Source organism: Chiloscyllium plagiosum, chromosome 17 (assembly GCF_004010195.1).
Source record: "Chiloscyllium plagiosum isolate BGI_BamShark_2017 chromosome 17, ASM401019v2, whole genome shotgun sequence".
Lineage (NCBI taxonomy): Eukaryota > Metazoa > Chordata > Chondrichthyes > Orectolobiformes > Hemiscylliidae > Chiloscyllium > Chiloscyllium plagiosum.
The window spans coordinates 16,159,421-16,183,298 of NC_057726.1; the positions used below are offsets into that span (position 1 = coordinate 16,159,421).

Here is a 23,878-nt window from a genome sequence, read left to right on the forward strand (position 1 = left end):
TGTGTCTTCCCCAGTGAACACAAATCTGAAGTACCAATTCAATTCTTCTGCCATTTCTTTGTTCCCCGTAATATATTCCCCTGTTTCTGTCTTCAAGGGCCCAATTTTAGTCTTAACCATTTTTTTGCCTTTTACATACCTAAAAAAACTTTTACTATCCTCCTTTATATTATTGGCCAGTTTACCTTCATACCTCATTTTTTCTTTGCGTATTTCCTTCTTAGTAATCCTCTGTTGTTCTTTAAAAGCTTAAGGGCAGCACAGTGGCTCAGTGGTTAGCACTGCTGCCTCACAGCACCAGGGTCCCAGGTTCGATTCCAGCCTCGGGTGACTGTCTGTGTGGAGTTTGCACATTTTCCCTGTGTCTGCGTGGGTTTCCTCTGGGTGCTCTGGTTTCGTCCCACAGTCCAAAGATGTGCAGGTTAGGTGAATTGGCCAAGCTAAATTGCCCCATAGTGTCTGGGTGGGTTACTCTTCGGAGGGTCGGTGTGGGCTGGTTGGGCCGAAGGGCCTGTATCCACACTGTAGGGAATCTAATCTCAGTCCTCCGTTTTCCCACTTATCTTTGCTATGTTATACTTTTTCTCCTTTAACTTTATATGTTTCTTAATTTCCCTCGTCAGCCACGGCCACCCATGCCTCCTCCTAGGATCTTTCTTCCTTTTTGGAATGAACTGATCCTGCATCTTCTGCATTATACCCAGAAATATCTGCCATTGTTCCTCCACTGTCATCCCTGCTAAGGTATCGCACCATTGAACTTTGGCCAGCTCCTCCCTCATAGCTCCACAGTTCCCTTTATTCAACTGAAAAATTGTCATTTCCGATTGTACCCTCTGCCTCTCAAATTGCAGATTGAAGCTTATTGTATTATGGTCACTACTTCCCAATGGCTCCTTTTTCACTTCGAGGTCCCTGACCAATTCTGGTTCATTGCACAATACCAGATTCAGAATTGCCTTCTCCCTGGTCGGCTCCAGCTGTTCTAAGAATCTATCTCTGAAGCACTACACAAAGTCTCTTTCTTGAGGTCCAATACCATCCTGATTCTCCCAGTCTACCTGCATGTTGAAATCCCCCATAACAACTGTAGTAACATCTTTACGATAGGCCAATTTCAGCTCCTGATTCAACTTACATCCGAGTCCACTTGAAGCCACGTCTCAGTTATCCCCACAATATCGTATCTGCCAATTTCCAAAAGAGCCTCAAGCTCATCCATCTTATTTCTAATGCTGAGAGTTTCCAGGAATTTGGTTTTTTTTGCTCCTATCATCCAATTGCTCCTCCAGCTGAAAGTGTGAGTCAAAAAGAAATTGGAAGTCTGCCAATATTGCACAATCTGTCAGTGGAGCAAAGTGAGGCAAATTAATTAATTTCATGGTTCCAACCATTCAGTGGAGTTGGTAGTCGCAGTTCAGGTATGACCCAGTCATAGATGTTGAAAGAGCAAAGTCAAGCTAGATAGAGATAAAAACAAGCCAGATGGGTTCATTGAAAAAAGGTAAAAGGAAAAGAAACCTATTCTTTTCATTACTTCATGTCAAGTGACAATAATTCTGTTAAACACACACTGAAGTTAAGGGAAAGCCATTTTTAACATGTAAATTACTAGCAGTTTCAGTCAAATATGTCTTGGTTTCACCACGACCAGAGGATATGGAGTTATGATAACTGCCAAATGAACCAGACAGGAGATGAGAACTTAGTTTTATTTAAGTTTTTGCAGACTGGAAACCACTGCCTGAAGGGTGGGATACACAAATTCACTTGTAAAGCTCAAAAGGGAGTTGGTGAATACTCGGAAAGGGAAGATTTGCTGGATTGTGAGGGTAGGGCTGGAGTCTGGGACAAATTGAGTGGATCTTTTTATCACAATGGACCAAAAGGCATCCTCCTGTGCAGTATGATTCCTCAAGTTTCTTCCCTTCTGTGAAGTGACCATCCCTGCGCATATTCCAGGTGGTAATTTGTAAGTTCGGACATACAGATAGGAAGTGGTGCTACTCTGCCCCAGCACCTTCAGGCGAGAGAGCAAAGGAATTGGATAAAAAACCCAGTTCTCACCATCATGACATAGTGATGTCAAAAAAGTGTAAGTTGAGGGTAAGGTTACGGTTAAGATGTACGAATAAAGAGAGAGTATTGACACTGAAATGTTATGAAAGGATATGTGATATTTTACTACTTGGTAAATGAGGTGCAAAATAATTTACAGATCCTGATTAGCAAATCTTGAAAATTGGAGGAACAAGTTGAAGCTGTAAAGAGATTATAGCTGTTATAAATAGGGACATTAACTGCAAAGCCTTGAGGTATTGCTAAATGTGTATCAATTAAGCTGAAATTAGAACAATGTGTCACTTTTTCAGGTATCAAGTTTGATAAAAATATTGAAGCCTTGGAAAGGATGGAGAAGTGATTGACTAAGATAGTGCCAAGATGAGAAACATTAATTAAAAGTGGTACTTGTGAAAAACTGGGCCCTTTGCATACAGCAGAGAAAGTCACAGGGAGATTTGATTTCATGTTTAAAGTGATCATTTTTTTTGATGAGACAAATAGGATAAAGCTAATTCCTTTGATGGGAGAGTCAATAACTGGAGAGACTGAAATTGTAGATCACCATCAAAAGAACAAAGAGAGAGAGATAAGAAGAGCTTTCTCATGTAGAGGGGCAGAAGCCAGAGTTGATGATGGAAGCAAAATCAATAGTTTTTTTCAGGGAAGTGGATATATATAGAATTATAGAATAATTACAGCACAGAAGGAGGATTTTTGGCTCATTATGTCCCTGCTGGTTCTCTATAACTGCAACTCGCCTTCACCCACCTTCGATATCATTTCCCAGCGGCCCTGCCATGCTTTTCTTTTTCACATAATGATCCAAATCACTCCTAAAGTCCCTAATTTAATCTCCTTCCTTCAAGTTCTCAGCAAGTGTATTCCAGACCCAAAACACCCACAGCATTAAAATCTTTATGTTGCCGTTTTGCCAATCACCTTAAATGTGGATCCTCAGGTTTCAGACACTTTGGTCAATAGGAGAAGATTTTCCCAACCTATTCCCTCTTAGAGAGGAAAGAAAATTAAATTGTAGTGGGTAAAGGCAAGGAGATGGGCCTAAATGGATAGCTGCTCCTGAGGAGAGACAGCAAAAAGGTAATGGGATCTTGCCTTTCCTTAAAATTCTACTACCACCTAACTTCGCATGTCTCTGCCCTGATGCTCGAAACGTTGACTCTCCTGCTCCTTGGATGCTCCCTGACCTGCTGTGTTTTTCTAGCGCCACACTTTTCAAGTCTGATTGTCCAGCATCTACGGTCCTCACTTTCTCCTTTTAGTCCTCAGTGGAGTTTAGAAGAATGAGAGGCGACCCTACTGAAGCAGGCAAGATTCTCATTGGACTTGTGGAAAGATTGCTTCCCCCGTGGAAGAGTCTAGGACCAGAATACAGAATAAGGGATTACTAAATAAGACTGAGATGAGGTGGAATTTCTTCTCAGAGCATTGTGAAGCTGTGGAATTCTTTAGTGTCGAGGCTGGGTCATTAAGTTCAAAGCTCGGTAGACAGATTTTTAATCAGTAAGTGGACCAAGGATTGGGGGGAAAAGGCTGGAAGGTGGAGTTAAGGATTATCAGGACAGCCCATGATGTCATTGTATGGTGGAACAGACTCAATGGGCTGAATGGCCTGCTTCAACTTTCATGTCTTATGGTTTTATATGGAGGATGTCATCATTCCTTCAACATATTCTTGGTCTGTTTGGTGCTGTCTTTTCACCTTTATGAGGGACATTTTTGGAATTAGCTTTGTTGTCACATATACTCACATGAGTACAGGGAAACGTATGTATGGAAGTTAACTCACTGAGCTTGAAGATTTGTTTTCAGATGTTTCGTCACGATACTAGGTAACATCATCAGTGAGAGTCTCTGGTGCAGCGCTGGTGGTATGTCCCGCCTCTCTATAGGTCTTGGTTTCTTAAGGCGGGTGATGTCATTTCCGGTTCTTTTTATTTCAAGGGAAGGTAGATAGGATCTAAATCGATGTGTTTATTGATAGAGTTCTGGTTAGAATGCCGTGCCTCTAAGAATTCTCATGCGTGTCTTTGTTTTGCCTGTCCTAGGATGTGTGTGCTGTCTCAGTCAAAATGGCGTCATTCTTTGTCTGTATGTATAAAAACTAATGATAGTGGGTCCTGTCTTTTGGTGGCCAGTTGGTGTTCATATATCCTGGTGGCAAGTTTCCTGCTAGTTTGTCTGATGTAGTGTTTTTGCACAGTTCTTCCATGATATCTTGCAAGTGTTTAACAAACCCAAACAAGCAGACATAATGTAACCAAAAACTATAGCCACATTACCTTACATCAAAGATATATCAGAAATGACAGAAAAGGCTACTCAGACCCCTTGGCATCATGGTAGACCACAAACTGACCAACACACTTAAGCAGTGACTAATGAACCTGAATAGTCCTCCAGCAAAACCACTGGCAAAACTAACGTCATTTACAAGATACCATAGAAGAACTATAAAAAACACTACATCGGACAAACTAGCAGGAAACTTGCCACCAGGATACATGAACACCAACTGGCCACCAAAAGACAGGACCCACTGTCACTAGTTTTTATACATACAGACAAAGAATGACGCCATTTTGACTGGGACAGCACACACATCCTAGGACAGGCAAAACAAAGACACGCATGAGAATTCTTCGAGGCACGGTATTCTGACCAGAACTCTATCCATAAACACATCGATTTAGACACTATCTCCCTTCCCTTGAAATAAAAAGAACCGGAAATGACATCATCCGCCTTAAGAAACCAAGGCCTATAGAGAGGTGGGACATACCACCGGCGATTTATCGGAGACTCTCACTGATGATGTTACCTAGTATGGTGGCGAAACGTCTGAAAACAAACCTTCCAGCTCAGCGCGATAACTTGTATACTTATCATCAACCTGAGCTACAAATCTTCTCATAAATCACCAATACAGGGAAAGGTTTACAAGTTGTCACTTACAGGGCCATCTTAGGTACAAAGGTATCTAGGTACAGAATCTTAGATACAGAGCAGAAAAATTAAGAGATAAGCTTAAAAAGTTAAACATTATAGTCCTTCTTGTAAAAAAGCAGAGAAACAAAGGAACATGGTTAAAAGTTGAACACCACAGCTATAAGCATCCCCGGGCTGTATCCACCCACTCTCATCACCGTCTGACCCTGGCCTGTCTCCACCCACTCTCACCACCGTCTGACCCTGGCCTGTCTGCACCCACTCTCATCACCGTCTGACCCCGGGCTGTCTCCACCCACTCTCATCACCGTCTGACCCCGGCCTGTCTCCACCCACGCTCACCATTGACTGACCCCGGCCTGTCTCCACCCACTCTCACCACTGTCTGACCCCGGGCAGTCTCCACCCACTCTCACCACCAATTGACCCACGTTGTCTCCACCCACTCTCACCACCGACTGACCCACGTTGTCTCCACCCACTCTCACCACCATCTGACCCTGGCCTGTCTCCACCCACTCTCATCACCCTCTGACCCCGGCCTGTCTCCACCCACTCTCGCCACCGTCTGACCCGGGTTGTCTCCACCCACTCTCACCACCATCTGACCCTGGCCTGTCTCCACCCACTCTCACCACCGTCTGACCCCGGCCTGTCTCCACCCACTCTCACCACCCTCTGACCCCGGCCTGTCTCCACCCACTCTCACCACCGTCTGACCCCGGCCTGTCTACACCCACGCTCACCATTGAATGACCCTGGCATGTCTCCACCCACGCTCACCACTGTCTGACCCCGGCCTGTCTCCACCCACTCTTTTCACTGACTGACCATGGGCTGCCTTCACCCACTCTCACCACGATCTGACCCTGGCCTGTCTCCACCCACTCTCACCACCATCTGACACTGGCCTGTCTCCACCCACTCTCACCACCGTGTGACCCCAGCCTGTCTCCACCCACTCTCATCACCGTCTGACCCCGGCCTGTCTCCACCCACGCTCACCACTGACTGACCCCGGCCTGTCTCCACCCACTCTCACCACTGTCTGACCCCGGCCTGTCTCCACCCACTCTTTTCACTGACTGACCATGGACTGCCTCCACCCATTCTCACCACCATCTGACCCTGGCCTGTCTCCACCCACTCTCACCACCGTGTGACCCCAGCCTGTCTCCACCCACTCTCATCACCGTCTGACCCCGGCCTGTCTCCACCCACGTTCACCACTGACTGACCCCGGCCTGTCTCCACCCACTCTCACCACCATCTGACCCTGGCCTGTCTCCACCCACTCTCATCACCCTCTGACCCTGGCCTGTCTCCACCCACTCTCGCCACCGTCTGACCCCGGGTTGTCTCCACCCACTCTCACCACCATCTGACCCCGGCCTGTCTCCACCCACTCTCACCACCGTCTGACCCCGGCCTGTCTCCACCCACTCTCACCACCCTCTGACCCCGGCCTGTCTCCACCCACTCTCACCACCGTCTGACCCCGGCCTGTCTCCACCCACTCTCATCACCATCTGACCCCGGCCTGTCTCCACCCACTCTCACCACCCTCTGACCCCGGCCTGTCTCCACCCACTCTCACCACCCTCTGACCCCGGCCTGTCTCCACCCACTCTTTTCACTGACTGACCATGGACTGCCTCCACCCATTCTCACCACCATCTGACCCTGGCCTGTCTCCACCCACTCTCACCACCCTCTGACCCCGGCCTGTCTCCACCCACTCTCACCACCCTCTGACCCCGGCCTGTCTCCACCCACTCTCACCACCCTCTGACCCCGGCCTGTCTCCACCCACTCTCACCACCCTCTGACCCCGGCCTGTCTCCACCCACTCTCACCACCCTCTGACCCCGGCCTGTCTCCACCCACTCTCACCACCCTCTGACCCCGGCCTGTCTCCACCCACTCTCACCACCCTCTGACCCCGGCCTGTCTCCACCCACTCTTTTCACTGACTGACCATGGACTGCCTCCACCCATTCTCACCACCATCTGACCCTGGCCTGTCTCCACCCACTCTCACCACCCTCTGACCCCGGCCTGTCTCCACCCACTCTCACCACCCTCTGACCCCGGCCTGTCTCCACCCACTCTCACCACCCTCTGACCCCGGCCTGTCTCCACCCACTCTCACCACCCTCTGACCCCGGCCTGTCTCCACCCACTCTCACCACCCTCTGACCCCGGCCTGTCTCCACCCACTCTCACCACCAACTGACCCCGGTCTATCTCCACCCACTCTCATCACCGACTGACCCAGGGCGACCCCACCCACTCTCACCACCGACTGACCCACATTGTCTCCACCCACTCTCACCACCGTCTGACCCCGAGCTGTCTCCACCCACTCTCACTACTGACTGACTCAACCTGTCTCCACCCTATCTCACCACTGTCTGACCCCAGCCTGTCTCCACCCACTTTCACCACCGACTGACCCACGTCTCCACTCACTCTCACTAGCGACTGACCCCGGGCTGTCTCCACCCACTCTCACCACCGGCTACCCCAGGCTGCCTGATGTAGATCATCAAAACCAGATTTGAAGTGTTTGTGCAGTCCTTTTCATTTCTGTGACTGTGCCTAACCAGACATCGTATTGGCTGAAGATGATGAGGAATCAATCGAGCCTGCGATCCAGTGGGATGGCGAGGCACTTGTGGAGGGATTAAGTCATTGACGGGCCTGTGCAAAATGGCAACGTCCATACCTGAGTGTAAGAACTATCGAAATTTGTGCTGTGTCAATCAATCACTACTTAATCACATCGTCATTTCAGTGCATTTCTTTGTTCTGTCCCCTGATGTTTACAATTAAATCACTGAGCAGGATCATTAGTTCCTATACCCATTAAGTCACTGATTTAGCAGATTGAAATCAGCAACATAGGGATTGAGATGAAGAGCTTCAACTGACCCACATGGGTTGCAAAATTGCTTCAGATAATAGTTCTAATGCGATTCCCTGGCAGTCCAGGTGCTGGGTAAAACGTGATTTATCCCAATGGAAGTGGTCTGTGTTTTCCTCAATGGCAGAAGGATAATGGTTGGGATTCGGAGTGGTATCTCCTCTCCTGTAGAGTAGGGCTGTATGGGACAGTCGGAGCTCGTTTGGCCTGTGAGAGCAAGCTGAGGCAGTCAGAAGATATGCTTCCCTCCTCAGGCAAGGGCAAGTTGGAGCCTGCTTTGAGCAAATCTGGTGGTGAGAAAATATTGAGAAGATCAAAGACACCAATAAAAAGGCCTACACACTGAAAGCAAAATAGGCTGTGATGACTGTCATTTTAACTTTTGCTTCCTCATCTTTCTGCTTTGTGCCTAAGGTTCTGTACCTAGGTACCTTTGCACCTAAGATGGCACCATAAGTGGCGATTTGTAAACTTTTGACTCGTGAGTATATGTGACAATAGAGCTAATTCTAATTCTAATCAATCTGTGGCAAAAGCGACTCAAGAAAGGAATGATCAACTAATGCTTAATGTAAACACCTTTGAGTGTTCAAATGCCAAAAGCTTTGGACCCTCATGTTCTTCTGTCTGGTCTGGTGACACCGTCAGCATATTCCCGGAGTGTTCATTGTGCTCAGTGGATGAGCTAACCTTCTGCCTGAGGGTTGTCACGTGCTGTTGTATTGGGTGCTGGAGAATTTCTGTCTCACCACACCGAGAGTTTTGCTCCTGATGGCAATGGTGAGACCTTGGTTCAAATGAGCAGATGTCATCCATTGTTCCCCTGTGCAATGATTTCGATGTAATCGCATGGACAACATCAGGAAATCTTTCTGAAGTGCCACTGGAGTGTTGAATCAAACACAAACGGAAGGGTGGGGCAGGTGTATCGCGATGAAGACATTTGTTGGTTACACAGAGGACTGTGAGGAAGGGGAAAACTACAGCCATCTTCCCTTGCCGTGTCCTCTTATACAAAATACATTTGTTATTTGGGAGTGTACAACTTGCTGAAGAAGACATGTTTCATCAAAGCTTTTGGCCTCACATCCATCAGGATAATTTGCAAGAATGCCAAAGTAAATGGACAACAACATTTATACTATACAAAGGAAGACTGCTGATTGTTTGGCAAGTGAACTATGATCAGTGAAGATTTTTGTCATGGCGAATATACACATTAATACTGATTGACAGTTAACTGCCAGGCTTTATTTAAATTTGAAGCCAGGCAGGTTGTCTCTAATGGATCGGGGCAATACATGAGAAATGAAACAGTTGATGGCTGTCACCTATTTTATTGAGTTCAGTTCAGCCAGTGTGTAGATATGTCATTTCAGTCTGCAAAGAACATAGCCCTGTGTATTAATATATGCAGCTTCCAGTCTCCACAAGTGTGCCACAGCATTGGTACAACTGACAATCCTAAATTGGTTGTCAGTGTAATACCTTGTACCTTATAAGGATTATCCAGCAAGTGTGTCTAGTTACAGAAACACATGTAATGTAGGACACTATTGTGAATTTGCCAAGAGCAGTGTCAGTGCGTACTCAGCCGACATGCTGTTTGATGTGATCTGCCGGTATCGCCCTTCACAACAGCGCTGAAATTCACAAGCCATATTGTTTGTTTCTGTAATGGGCAGAATGTCTTTATGGCTTGACTACAGCATCCTGTTGGTGGTGAATAGAACTTGTGTGACTACTGCATAAAGCAGCATGAAGCAGCTAATGGCACCTGTTGCTTCAACTATATTTTCAGCAATGCACAAAGTAGATTAGAAACTGGGGTTCTGCAGCTCGATGGCATCTTGCCAGGATTTTTCTCGTCGCAGTAGAATTGACTCTCATCTTGATTACAGAATGGTTGCAGCTCAGAAGGAGGCCATTCAGCCTGTAATGACTGCGCAGGATCTCTGAAGGAACAATAAACCCCAGTGCTATTCCCCTGCTGCAACACTACACAGTCTTTTTTAGATAATAATCCAAATCCCACTTAAAGGCCACAATTTGCCCCTCCTCCACCACACTCTTGAGTAGGTCCTGGCCCCACACTGTGTGGAAAAGTTTCTCCTCCTGTCACCATTGCTGTTTTTGCCAATTACCTTCAGAGTGTGTGCTCTGCTTTTCAGTCGAGTGGGAACAGCTTTTCTCTGTTCACTGTGTCCAGACCCCTCATGGTTTTGAATGAAACAAGCCTGATTTTTTGAGTGGGCTGTCCGGAACCACAGGAAATGCGAAGCTGATGCCGAGAGTCTGTTGTCCTGTTTGTCATGTTTTGATACCTTAATAATTAAGGCTTTTAAATACGAGAAATTAGATGGAATGCACAGCACAGAAATTAGCCATTTACGTGCCACAGAAGCTGACTCCCATTCTGCTTTGTCTCAACTAACAACCCATTCTCCCTCATGTCTTTGTCTAGCCTCCCCTGTATTGATCAATTCTACTTGGATAAGCCACTCCCTGTAGCAATCAGCTCCATATTCTGACCACTCTCTGAGTAAAGATATTGTGCATGAATTCCCAATTGAATTTATTATTAGAACCTCGTATTTGAGGATCAGATTTTGAGACTTGAGCCTGAACCCTTGTCCTGCTGTCCTCTCTCTCCGATTTTGGATTTACAACCAGTTCTTTGTAGCTTTGTCTCCTGAGTGAATGTTTAACCATCTGGACTATTAAAATGGTTCTATACATTCACAACTTATAATCAGAATAACGAAGTGCATCAGTCATCTGAGCTGCTAGTTATAGTAGTAGTTCAAGAAGACTTCTCACCACCACCTTCTCAAGGGCAACTAGGGACCAACAGTAAAAGCTAGCCCAACTAGCAACACCCCTGTCCTACAAGTGAATAAAGAAAACATGCAACGTAGAGGAGGGTTTAAATTAATGTGGCAGGGCTTGGGAACCAAATGAGGTTAGAGGACAGTAAGGAAGCAGTAACTAAAGCAGATAATGAAGTCTGCATGACTAAGTGGAAGAAGAGGCTGGGAGCAGATGATGAATGCAAAGGGAGTGGTGGTTTGAGGTGCATTTGTTTTAATGCAAGAAGTGTAATAGGTTAGGTGGATGAACTTAAGGTTTGAATTAGTACCTAGGAGCATGATGTTATTGCTATTACTGAGACTTGGTTGAGGGATGGGCATGATTGACAGCTAAACATCCCAGGATATCAATGCTGCAGGCAGGATAGAGTGGGAGGTAAAAGGGGTGGAGGAGTTGCATTACTGGTCAGAGAGGATGTCAAAGTGGGCCAATATGGGCAGAGCTCAAAAGTAGGAAGGGTGTGGTAACAATGTTGGGGCTGTACTACAGGTCTCCCAATGTTGAGTGTGAGATAAAGCTCCAAATGTGTAAACAGATCATGGAAAGATGTAGGAGCAACAGGGTAATGGTGATACGAGATTTTAATTTTCCCAACATTGACTGGGATTTACTTAGTGTTAGAGGTCTAGATGGAGCAGAATTTGTAAGGAGCATTCAGGAAGGTTTTCTAGAGCAGTATGTAAATAGTCCAACTCGGGAAGGGGCCATACTGGACCTGATGTTGGGAAATGAGCCCAGCCAGGTGGTTGATGTTTCAGTAGCGGTATTTCTTCAGGAATAATGATAACAATTCCATAAGTTTTAGAATACTCATGGACAAAGACAAGAATGGTCCTAAAGGAAGAGTGCTTAACTGGGGGAAGGCCAACTGTACCAATATTCGGCAGGAGCTGGGGAATGTAGATAGTGAGCAGCTGTTTGAAGGAAAATCCACATTCGATATGTGAGAGGCTTTTGAAGAGAGGTTGATTAGAGTTCAGAAGTGGTATGTTCCTGTGAAAATGAGAGATCAAAATGGCAAGGTTAGGGAACCATGGATGACGGGTAAAATTGTGAGAAGAGCTAAGAGGAAAAAGGATGCGTACATAAGGTCTAGGCAACTGAAGACAGACTAAGCTCTGGAAGAATATCAGGAATGTAGGGCCAATCTGAAATGAGGAATTAAGAGGGCTAAAAGGGGTCAGGAGATATCCTTAACAAACAAGGTTAAGGAAAACCCAAAAGCCCTTTTTTATATATAAGGAGCAAGAGGGTAACTAGAGAAAGGGTTGACCCACTCAGGGACAAAGGAAGAAAGTTATGCATGGAGTCAGAGGAAATGGGTGAGATTCTTAATGAGTACTTTGCATCAGTATTCACCGAGGAGAGGGACATGGTGGATGTTAAGGTTAGAGATAGATCTTTGGGTACCCTAGGTCAAGTCAGCATAAGGAGAGAGGACGTTTTGGGTATTCTAAAAAGCATTAAGGTAGACAAGTCCCCAGGTCCGGATGGGATCTAGCCCAAGTTACTGAGGGAAGCAAGAGAGGAAATAGCTGGGGCTTTAACACATATTTGCAGCATCCTTGAACAAGGGTGAGATCCCGGAGGACTAGAGAATTGCTAATGTTGTCCCCTTGTTTAAGAAGGGTAGCAGGGGTACTCCAGGTAATTATAGACCGGTGAGCCTGACGTTAGTGTTAAGGAAGCTGCTAGAGAAGATACTGAGGGATAGGATCCACTCCTATTTGGCAAAAAATGGGCTTATCAGTAATGGGCAGCATGGTTTTGTGCGGGGAAGGTCATGTCTTACAAACCTAATAGAATTCTTTGAGAAGGTGACAAAGTTGATTGATGGGGGAAAGGCTGTAGATGTCAGAAGCATGGACTTTAGTAAGGCATTTGATAAAGTTCCCCATGGTAGGCTGATGAAGAAGGTGAAGTCACATGGGGTCCAGGGTGTTCTAGCTAAATGGATAGAGAACTGGCTGGGCAACAGGAGACAGAGAGTAGTAGTGGAAGGAAGTTTCGCAAAATGGAGACCTGTGACTAGTGGTGGTCCACAGGGATCCGTGCTGGGACCACTGCTGCTTGTGATATATATAAATGATTTGGAGGAGGGTGTAAGTTGCCTCATGAGCAAGTTTGCAGATGACACCAGAATTGGTGGAGTAACAGATAGTGAAGGGAACTGTCAGAGAATATGGCAGGATATAGATAGATTGGAGAGATGGGCAGAGAAATGGCAGATGGAGTTCAATCCGGGCATTTTGGAAGATCCAATTCAAGAGCGAACTATACAGTAAATGGAAACGTCCTGGGGAAAATTGGTATACATCGAGATCTGGTTGTTTAGGTCCATTGTTCCCCGAAGGTGATAACGCAGTTCAGTAAAGTGGTCAAAAAGGCATACGGCATGTTTTCCTTCATTGGATGGGCTATTGAGTACAAGAGTTGGCAGGTCATGTTACAGTTGTATAGGACTTTGGTTCGGCTGCATTTGGAATACTGCATACAGTGCTGGTAACAAGGGATGTGGATGCTTTGGAGAGGGTGCAGAGGAGGTTCACCAGGATGTTGCCTGGTATGGAAGGCACCAGCTATGAAGAGAGGTTGAATAGATTAGGATTATTTTCATTCTAAAGAAGGAGCTTGAGGGGGGATTTGATTGAGATCTACAAAATTATGAGCAATATTGACAGGGTGGATAACAAGAAGCTTTTTCCCAATGTGTGGAACTCAGTTATTAGGGGTCGCGAGTTCAAAATGAGGGGGAAAGGTTTAGGGGAGATATGCGTGGAAAGTTCTTTACGCAAAGGTGGTGGGGGTCTGGAACGCATTGCCAACAGAGGTGCTGGAGGTGGGAATGATAGCATTATTTAAGATGTATCTAGACAGATACATGAATAGGCAGGGAGCAGAGGGATACAGATCCTTAGAAAATAGGCAGCAGGTTTAGATAGAGAATCTGGATCGGTGCAGGTCTGGAGGGCTGAAGGGTCTGTTTGTGTGCTATAAGGTTCTTTGTTCTTTGTCGGTACTTCTAGGGAGTTCAGCATTCATTACCCAACCCTAATTGCACTTGGGAAGACCTGACTTCTTGAACCACTGCAGTCCTTGTGGTATACGGACACTCAGTGCTGTGAGGGAGGGAGTTTCGGGATTTTGCCCCAGTAGCAAAGAAGGAATGGCGATATAATTCCAGGATCAAATGTCGTTTGTCTGCTGCCCTTGTCCTTCTAGTTGGTGGAGTTTGGTTTGGAATGGGCTGTAGAGGAAACCTTGGTAAGATACTGCAGTGCATCTTGCAGCTGGTACTCACTGCTAACAGTGTGTGTTCGTGATTGGAGGGAGTGAATATTGGTCAGTGTAATGGGGTGCAGATTGGCCTGCTTTGTTCACATGGTGCTGAGCTTCTTGAGTGCTTCCACCACACTCCTGGCTTGTGTCGTTCATTCAGATGGATATGTTGACTGTTCTTTCCTCTGGGGATTGGCAGAAAGATGTATGGTTGGAGGAGCTCATCACAGAATCTTACACTACAATGAGAGGCCATTTAATCTATCATCTATCATGCCTGTGGCTGATCTCTAACGGCTGTGCTGTTAGTTTTATTCCACAGTTCTGCTATTACCTAGTGGGTCAGCGTGGCTACATTGCTAGCACACATTCCTCTGAATTCTAGGTTCTCCATCCCAATCCAGGCCTTAAGCACAAAATCTTACACTCCATTACAGTCCCCAGGGGGTGTTGTGGCAACTTTAGGATGAGATGTTAAACTGAGAACTTGCCTGGCTTGAGGGAAAGTAAAAGCTAATGTGCTCAGCTTTCCCTGGTGTCTTGGACAAAGTCTGATCATTAGAGATGAGGTGGAAGTTTTTTTACACTGATTCATGTGTGGAATGAATTTCCGGAGGAAGTGGTGGATGTGGGCACAGTTACAATGTTTAAAATACATTTGGATAAGTTCATGAATAGGAAAGGTTTGGAGGGATCTGGGCCAATTGCAGGCAGGTAGGACTGGTTTAGTTTGGGAGTGGGGTCTGCATGGACTGGTTGGACCGAAGGGTCTGTTTCCATCCTCAATGACTCCATGATTCTGTATCATGTTGTTGTTTGTGGGAACTTGCTGCGTGTAAGTTGGTTGCCATGTTTCTCATTATAACTGTTACTACATTTCAAAGTATACCTCATTGTCTCTAAAGCATGTTGAGATATTTGGAGGTTGTCAAAAGATTTTCCCTATCCCTCCAAATGTTCACCTCTTCAGGTGCTTACCCAGTTTCTCTATCAATGAGGTAATGGCCGAGACTGTGAATAGAGAACAACAAGAAGTTAGGAGCAGTTCCCTCCTTTTGAAGTGCTGGCACCCTCTTGGGTGGCACGGTGGTTAGCACTGCTGCCTCACAGTGCCAGGGACCGGGATTGATTCCACCTTCGGCAACTGTCTGTGGGGAGTTTGCACATTCTTCCCGTATCTGTGTCGGTTTCCTCCAAGTGCTCCAGTTTCCTCCATAGGTGTGCAGTTTGGGTGGATTGGCCATGCAACATTGCCCTTGTGTCCAGACATGTGCACACTAGGTGGATTAGCCATGGGAACTGCAGGGATACAGGGTGGGAGGGTGGATCTGTGTGGGATGGTCTTTGGAGGATCACTGTGGACTCGATCAATGGGCTGAATGGTCTGCTTCCACACAGTAGGGATTCTATTCTATCTCGCCCTGTTTTTACTGTTGAGGCTGCTGAGTTAATCTCGACCGCTCTTCCATTGGTTTTAGAAACTGGACTTCCTGCAAGTCTTCAGCCTGACCACCCAGGCCCGGAGGGAGGAGTTGTTGAAGCAGAAACGACGCAAGAGGCGCCGGATGTTGATGGAGCGGAGTCCTTCACCGCCTCCGGTCTCAACCAAGCGGCAGGCCCCCTCACCGCGGCCCCTGCCCACCAACAAGTACAGCGCCGACGAAATGAACAGCACTCCCGACCTCGCCGAGAAGAAGAGATTCCTGACGTCTTTTAGCCTCGCTCACATACTCCCGGAGAAAAGAAAAGGTAAAGGTCTGTTCCCCCATCCATCTGTTTCTCGCTGAGGTGGGGGGTGCTGGGGAGTTGACTATCTAGAGAGTAGCAGCCTCTGGGCCTCTGGTTGGAGTTTCTGTTGTTTCCGTATCCATCCCCACTGACTCTCAGCCCTTCTCCTTTCTCCCTGAGAATGAGGGGTTCTCTTTATTTCTATTCCAGTGTCTGTTCTGCCATCCCATCCACATTTAGCCCTCTCAGTCTTAGAGATCATTTGACCCAAGGCATATGAGGCAAATGATCAAATGCGGGAAATTGGGATGAGAGTCATTAGGTGGTTGTTTTTGACTGGCAGAGATTCGATGGGCTGAAGGGCCTTTTCCGAACTGTAGACGCTATGGCCCTGTGTAGTGAAGGTGTCAGAGGACAAGCAGGGTTTAGGGAAAAGAGGGAGAACAGGATTTAGTGCCTTAGCCAAAGGGCAGCACCTCCAGTAGTGTAGCTGCCTCGCAGTAGAGCATTGGTCAAAATTTAGTGTTCAGGCCTTCATGCTGGGAGTTGAATCCACACCTTTCAGACTCAGAGGTGGCCGAGAGACCAGCTGAGTCCTGTCTGGCTGCCATGACAGTTCCTTCCCATGTTACTCCTCTGTTCGTGGTGTTTATCCACATTACTGATCTTTGCTCCCTCCAGTCTGAGGTGCAAGTACTCCCATGGCCCCAGCATGAGGGCTTCCTGCCACCAACTGGAAATCAATAGATGAAGCACTTTGATTTTGATAATATGAAGAGCATAGTATGTGAAAGGTTCATTAAAATCTTAAAAGAATATTCCAACTAAAGTCAAAAGTTATTAACCACACCTTGTCAATTTATGTGAGTTTTCTTTTCCACATATACAGTAAATGGGTATGTAGATATTAAAATCACCCATTTGGTCTCCAGCCATTATTGGTCAGCTTCCACTTTTAATAGACCTCAGTCAGACTTGGATAACAGCTTCATGCTGAGTCGGAATTAACCCACACTTGGCTACAGTCCCACAGCTAAATACCAATGCGCCTGGCTCTGTCACACAGTCTCAATTCGCTGTTGGGGTTTGTTTAAAGCTCAGTGTTCACCCTAATATTTATTGGCGCTTCTTTCCCTCTCTCTCACACACACAGAAAAGGAGACCCTGATAGAAATGATCCATTCCGTAAAACAGAAGACCCAGCCTTCAGAAGCACCTTTTAAATACCTCTCCCCTCCATCGTGTAGCAGTCCCAGCTCATCTCAGACTGGTGAGTGTTGACCTCTTCGAGAGGTCCTTTTGTAACTGGTCTATGAGAAGCTTCAGAACTGCTGGTTTAATCAGAATGCACATGGGGATGCACCTCTGGGGTGATTCCCCTCCGGCAATACAGTGGCGGCCGGTGGAGGGTTTTTTTTTCTGAACTCCTTTTCATCTGCTCAAACACAGCTTCATTAGTTTTTTCACACATCTATCTGTCTCTCGCCGTATACTTCACTGTCCCTCCCTCCATTTCTCTCCTTTTACTTTGAAGCATTTCTCTTCCCTTCCCGCTAGAGCCTGCCAAAGCTTTGCCAATGGGTCTGACCTCAGGAAATGATTGAGAGAGGGGGCCCTCCTCCCATCCCCACTCCCAAATCAAACCTCAGTTGCTTCCTTCAAAACTGACTTCATATTTGCTGAATAAACAAACCTAAAACTCTGGACTTGAAGTTGCAATTCCCATTTTGGCTGTTTGCTTCTCTGTCTTATAGACGGTAAGATGATTAAGTGATCTCAGCCCGTTTTCCTGACCTGAATGGCAAAGAAAACCCTTGACAACTCACTGGCAACGCAGTTTGAGCAAAGAAAGTGACCTTTAATAGGAGGAGTGGCTTAAGTAAATGAGGATTGGGGTTCCTACATTGTTGTGGAACACAGGGGTGGGCATCTTTGCTGGGGGATTGATTCTGGCCATTTTGCTAAGTCTGCAGTCATGCTCAAATGATCCAGTTGTGGGATTGGAATCATCTTCAATTTATTTCCTAAATGTTGGGAACACTGCAGCAACATTTGTCGGAACATCTCTGATTGGAGGGTTGGGTAGGGTCATGTTGTTATGTGAGTGTCTTTGAGGTTCCAAGAATCTCCCTTTTTCGGAGTGATATCATGATGACCAGGGGGTCAGGCATTTAAGATCTTTCAGTTTCAATGGTTAATATTTGGCACTTACTTTCAGAAGGGGAGAAATGCTGCCTCATGCCATGTGCTAGTTACAGTTTAGGCAGAGGTGAGGGACTAAGTAGATATTTTTGTCTTTACATTTTGCTGTGTCTTTGGACAGAATGCTGGTCACTTAGTGTCCAAACCCCCAATTCATGCAATGCAACCAACTGGCTAAATCTATGATACTGAGCTGTCTGGATCAGGATTTGATCCCAAGCTTGCTCAGACTGGGACAACATTAGACACAGTCCAGTTATCTCCCAGTCCCTCCCTCTCAGGATGAATCCAAATTAGCCACAGTTCAGGGAATCAGTGGCTTCTGAGGAAAGGAGCTGTGAATGGAGATTCGAGTTTCTATCTGTAAATCCCACTGCCCTCTATAGTTCTGAACCAGACAGATCCAGAGGGTATTAGTTTAACTTTCAGTCCCTGCTGAGTTAGCCAATCTTAGCTGGGGTTAAAGGTGAAGAGAGGCACAAGCAAGGGCTTGCTAGCCATTAACATGAGCCCAGGGGTGAGTCTCTGGTGCAGACTGAGTGCTGTGAGGCACTCGTAGGCTGGCCAGCAGTTTCTGGCTGATTTTAACCTCCCGCCCCACACATGCACACACACGGACAGACACATGCAGATGGACATATGCGCGGATGGACACACACATGTGCGGACAGACACGCACACACACACACGGACCACCCAAGTGTGCATGTATTAGAGAGAGCTGTGGATTGCAGTGCCTCAATACCAGCCGTCACTGAGGTTGGTTTTGAAATAAGCTGTTGTGCATGGCCCGATTTAGTGAGTGCACAGTATTTTTCAGGTTATTTGTGGGACTGTGCACCCATTTCTCTCAGAACAGGGCTTGTGTGGTAGCTCTGAGGCTTCTGTGTGGGCAGTGCTGCTTCGAGGAAACATCAGTCACCACTATTCGAGGGGATGTTTTCATTTGAAGTGAAATCCCTTTTACTGAAACAGTCATTTGTACCTGGCTGTGAGCACAATGATGCGATACAGCACAGCTGTGAAAGGCACCTATTTTGAAAATCACATGCACCTTTCTGTTTCTGCAGTGGGCGCAGCCGAGTCTTCCACCTCTGCCGAATCCGATAGGCCGCCAAGCGCCACCCCTGCTGTGCCGGAACTCCGGAAGAGTGCAGAGCCAGCGAAAGCCTCAGAGGCTACGTCAAAGCCTAAGGAGCCAGGCCCTCACAATGACAAGACTAGGCCTGTCGAGGGGCCTGTTGGGAATAGGACAGTAAGCGTGCTCACAAACACCACAGCTGCCCTCCAGAAAGACAATCCTGGCACCGGGCACAGCCTGAACGAGAAAAGGAAGCCCTGGGAGGTGTTCATGGCTGAGGACTTTGCCCAGCAGTTTCACGAGTCTGTGCTGCAGTCCACACAGCGAGCATTGCAGAAGCACAAAGGTAGGTGAGAATGACTAACGTGGTGGTCGTTTGTACAAAATCGATGGGCTGAAGGGTCTCCCCTGTGGTGAATGACTCATGGGAGGAGGTGCCTGCTCCTGCCTCCTGAGGAAAAATCCAGGAGTTAATTGTGCAAGGGGGAAGGAGAGGGGTGTCATGGTGGCTCAGTGGTTAGCACTGCTGCCTCACAGCGCCAGGAACTTGGGTTCAGTTCCAGCCTCCAGCGACAGTCCATGTAGAGTTTACATATTCTCCCCATGTCTGCGTGGGTTTCCTCCGGGTGTTCCAGTCTGTCCCACAGTCCAAAGATGTGCCTCACATGGGTGGATTGGTCATGGGAAATGCAGGGCTACAGGAGTAAGGTAAGGGGTGGGTGAGGTGCCGTTCAGAGGGTCAGTGAGGACTCGATGGGTCCAAATGGGCCACACTGTAGGGATTCTATGATTCCATGAATTGTTTTATGAACAGTATTGTGAACATTGCTGATAATCTGTCACATTCTAAGTGCCCCAAACTGCATTACTATAATGAGGCTTCATGAACGGGTGGATTTCAGGGTAAACAAAGTTAGATTCAAACAGCTAAACATCCAAAAGCAATTTGTGCCATTAATTATATTTTGGACCACACTAGATTTACAGCCATTTTCCACCAGTAACGTTCCTACAAACACCAGTCAGTATTTTGATGATGTTGATTGAAAGAGAATACTTTTCAGTTTATTCCATGGGACTTTGAACATCCACTCCAGCTATTGCGCCCAGCTCTGGGTGCCACGTTATAGGAAGGATGTGAACACACTGGACAGAGAATGCAGAAATGGTTTACAAGGTTGGTTCCTTGATGAGAACAAAGAACAGCCCTTCAGCTCTCGATGTTGTGCTGACCATTTATCCTCTAAGATCAGTCTAACCTACATACACTCCCTTGTACTACCTTTCATGTACCTATCCAAGAGTCGCTTAAATGTCCCTAATGTATCTGATTCTACTATTACTGCTGCAGTGCATTCCACACACCCACCACTCTCAGTGTAAAGAACCTACCTCTGACATCTCCCCTAAACCTCCCTCCAATCACCTTAAAATTATGTCCCCTCGTGATAGCCATTTCCGCTATGGGAAGAAGTCTCTGGCTATTCATTCTATCTATGCCTCTATCAAGTCGCCTCTCATCCTTCTTCGCTCCAGTGAGAAAAGCCCTAGCTCCCTCGACCCTTCTTCATAAGGCATGCCCTCCAGTCCAGGAACTTCAGTGATGAGGATAGATTGAAGAGGTTGGGACGGTTCTCCTTGAAGAGGAGAAGGCTGAGCAGAGATCTGATAGAGGTTGTCAAACTTTGGCTAGAGCTGCTTGGAAGAAGCTGGTCTGACCTAGAAAAGGAACAAAAACTCGAGGCCACAGATTTAAACTGAGCAACAAATGGAACAAGAGCAAAGTGATGGCAAACCTGAAGATTCAGCGATATGTGAGGGTGTGGAAGGCCGTGCTTGGGTGGGATCAGGTTCAACTGAGGCATTCAGGAGCACTTTGGATGATTATTTGGATAAAGATGACATGTGGGAGGTGGTGGTGGGGAAGGCAGGAGATTGACACGAGGTAATGACAGCCATTTGCAGAATCGGGTACAGGCAGGTTGAGCCGAATGACCATCTGGGGCGCTATAACAATTCTGTGATTCTCTCGCAATGACACCTGACTGTGTGGTACCCTATATCCACCACCTAAAGTCACTCCTGTTAGTCCCACCTGCTTTCCTGTTCATTGACGTTTTACAACTGAGGAACAATCTGATAATGCGGATGCTGGCCACAGCTCCTCGAATGAAAAGTTGTGCGTGTGCTCCAGATCTCATTTCACCGCGAGTTTTCCCAAGTGAGCAGTGGGACGATGGAACCTTTCCTACCCCAGTATGGACTGAGGTTATGTGGCAGAACCTTTTAAAACTAATTCTGGGGCAGGATCGTGTCAGGGTTACCACCCCACACCTGCCAGCGAAAAGAGAGTGGCTGTGTTCCTGAGGTATCCGGCCTTCAAAAGGAAGACACTTGGAGAGGTATTTAATTTTTAAAATATTCTCTAAATCATCCCAGTGTAGGGGTAACCTCTCTCTGCAGGATAACCACAACTCTGACATACTTAGCCCTCCACCGGAGATGCAGGGACAACTGTGGGGCGGACCTTGAGATTTACGGACTGACTCGGTTAAGCCACTTTCAGCCGGTTGATGGGTTTTGGCTTCAGTTTGAGAGTGTCACCAGTACCCAGGATCATTCCAAGGTTGGGTAGCTAAATATTCTGCTAGGCAAGCTTAAAAGGCTAATCAGGGTACAGAAGGACTGTCTTATGAGGAACGGTTGAGTAGATTGGGCCTGTCTTCATTGGGTTACCGAAGAATGAGAGGCGACCTTAATGGAATGTACGAGGTTCCTCAGGGACTTTACAAGGTAACTGTGGAATGGTTGCCTTCCCTGTGGGAGAATCTAGGACCAGACAGCGTAATCATAGATTAAGGGGTTGCCCACTTCAATCAGAGATGAGGAGCAATTTCTTCCCTGAGAGGTTAGCAAATCTGTGGATTTCTTTACCACAGAGGGCTGTTCAGCTGAGTCACTAAGTGCATTCACAGCTGAGGTAGACAGATTTTTAATGAGTCTGGAACTTGAGGATTATGGGGAAGTAAATGCAGGAAAGTGGAGTTGAGGACTATCAGATCAGCCTCATTGAACAGTAGAGTAGATTCAATGGGTTGAATGGCCTATTTCTTGTCCTTGTGCCTTCTGGCCAGATAGGCTGCTGTTACCTTTGGCCACCGTCAGTCGAATCACACTCTCGGTGCCCTCACATCGAAACATCCTCCTGGTCCTGAGTTCGAGCCCTGACAGCATGGGAAGGTTCCAACCAAGGACAGAGAAATCTCGAGTAATGTACCTGACATGTTCCACAATCTAAGCCAGCTCTTCACTTGCCTTCAGAGAAAAAAAAATTGGCAACTTCAAAGGCAAATCAGGTATTATGTTTCGGCCAATCCAAACCAACGATTATTTTCTCTTGTCTCGTGTTGAAGTAGGATGTTCTCTTGCTTTCTTGTTTCCTCTTACTTTTTCCCATCTCCTCATATTCCAGTTCCTGGCACTGCCCCATGGTAGGCAACGGTGGCACCCATGCAGCCAAACCTCCCACAGCGTTTGAGATTGCACGTGTTCGCAGCTATGTGGCTTTGTGACCCCCTTTCACACCCTTTCTGACAGGAATCCTCAGGAGGATGTTCTCCCCCTGTCGACATTGCAAGAACCATGAAGTGGATTGTAAGTGGCCTGACTGTGCTCAGTTACTCCACACTGAACAGGTACTGAGCTTGGTATCATAGAGGCCACTGCATAGATCTGCCAAAGCCATCGACAGGACTGGACATTTGCTCCTCACCATTCCTGAAGAAGGGCTTATGCCCGAAACGTCGATTCTCCTGTTCCCTGGATGCTGCCTGACCTGCTGCGCTTTTCCAGCAACACATTTTCAGCCCTCACCATACTATCACATTAAGCTGGTGACTCAATGATAGTGCCCATGCCTCCCAGTTAGAAGGTTTCAGACAAAGCGCTAAGCCCAAGACCCACATAAGTGCGACGTTTAGTGCAGTGCTGAGGGAGTGCTGCACTGTCAGTTGTGCTGGATTTTGGACTAAAATTTACACAGAGGCCCTCTCAGGTGGCGTTAAGAGAATTCAGAAGGCTAGGGGAGTCCTTCCTACTTAACCTGAAGGAAAACCCATTCCTCAATCAACATTACCAAAACAGACAGATCGATCTCAGAGTGGAGTCTTGCTGTGCACAAGTGATCCTGTCCACAAGTGATTCCCACATGACAGCAGGAAGTACACTTTAGAAGTACGTCATTGGCTGCATAAAACACCTTGGGATGTCCCCAGTACCTAACAGGTGCTCTACAAATGCAAGTCCTGTAGTCCTTTCACGTGTTCAAATACATCAGCCAACTTGACACGCCAATTGTAGGGAGGAGGGGAAGAGTTTGCAAGTGCTGCCCTCTGCCCGTGTTTTTCAGATTGATTACTGCTTCCTACGAAATATAAGAAATTTATCAACAGTTTCTTGCTCCAGGAAGCTAACCCCATGCTGGGTTTGAACCTGATCACTGCAAGTGCTCCCTCTCAAAGCATCCAATTAACCAGCTGCCTTCTCAACGAAAGGAAGTTATGAGCATGTCTCCCTGCGGTAATTGCAAATGATTATTTGTTTACATTTTTTATTAGTTTGCTTTGTGCTTCTGGCTGAAATTCAGCCCAAGATAAACACAGGTACGCTGCTGCCTTGTGATGAAAGGAAGCTCCTGTTTCACTGTGGTCACTTTAAGCACACTGATTTCTGGCCTTCAGTCAGGGGAGGTGACACCCCAG

The 23,878-nt window shown here is 46.8% G+C and overlaps 1 protein-coding gene across 10 annotated transcripts in view; it reads left to right on the forward strand.

The window, feature by feature from the left end:
* Nucleotides 1-23,878, forward strand: part of gse1b (Gse1 coiled-coil protein b) — a 602,615-nt gene that overhangs the window by 566,298 nt on the left and 12,439 nt on the right. For 8 of the 10 annotated variants that reach the window (XM_043706595.1, XM_043706601.1, XM_043706602.1 and 5 more), the window contains 3 exons: nucleotides 15,586-15,862; nucleotides 16,989-17,105; nucleotides 19,108-19,464. In XM_043706595.1, the coding sequence (XP_043562530.1) occupies nucleotides 15,586-15,862; nucleotides 16,989-17,105; nucleotides 19,108-19,464 (751 nt within the window). The remainder of the gene's footprint in view (nucleotides 1-15,585; nucleotides 15,863-16,988; nucleotides 17,106-19,107; nucleotides 19,465-23,878) is intronic. The other 2 variants (XM_043706596.1, XM_043706598.1) reach the window with 2 other exon arrangements.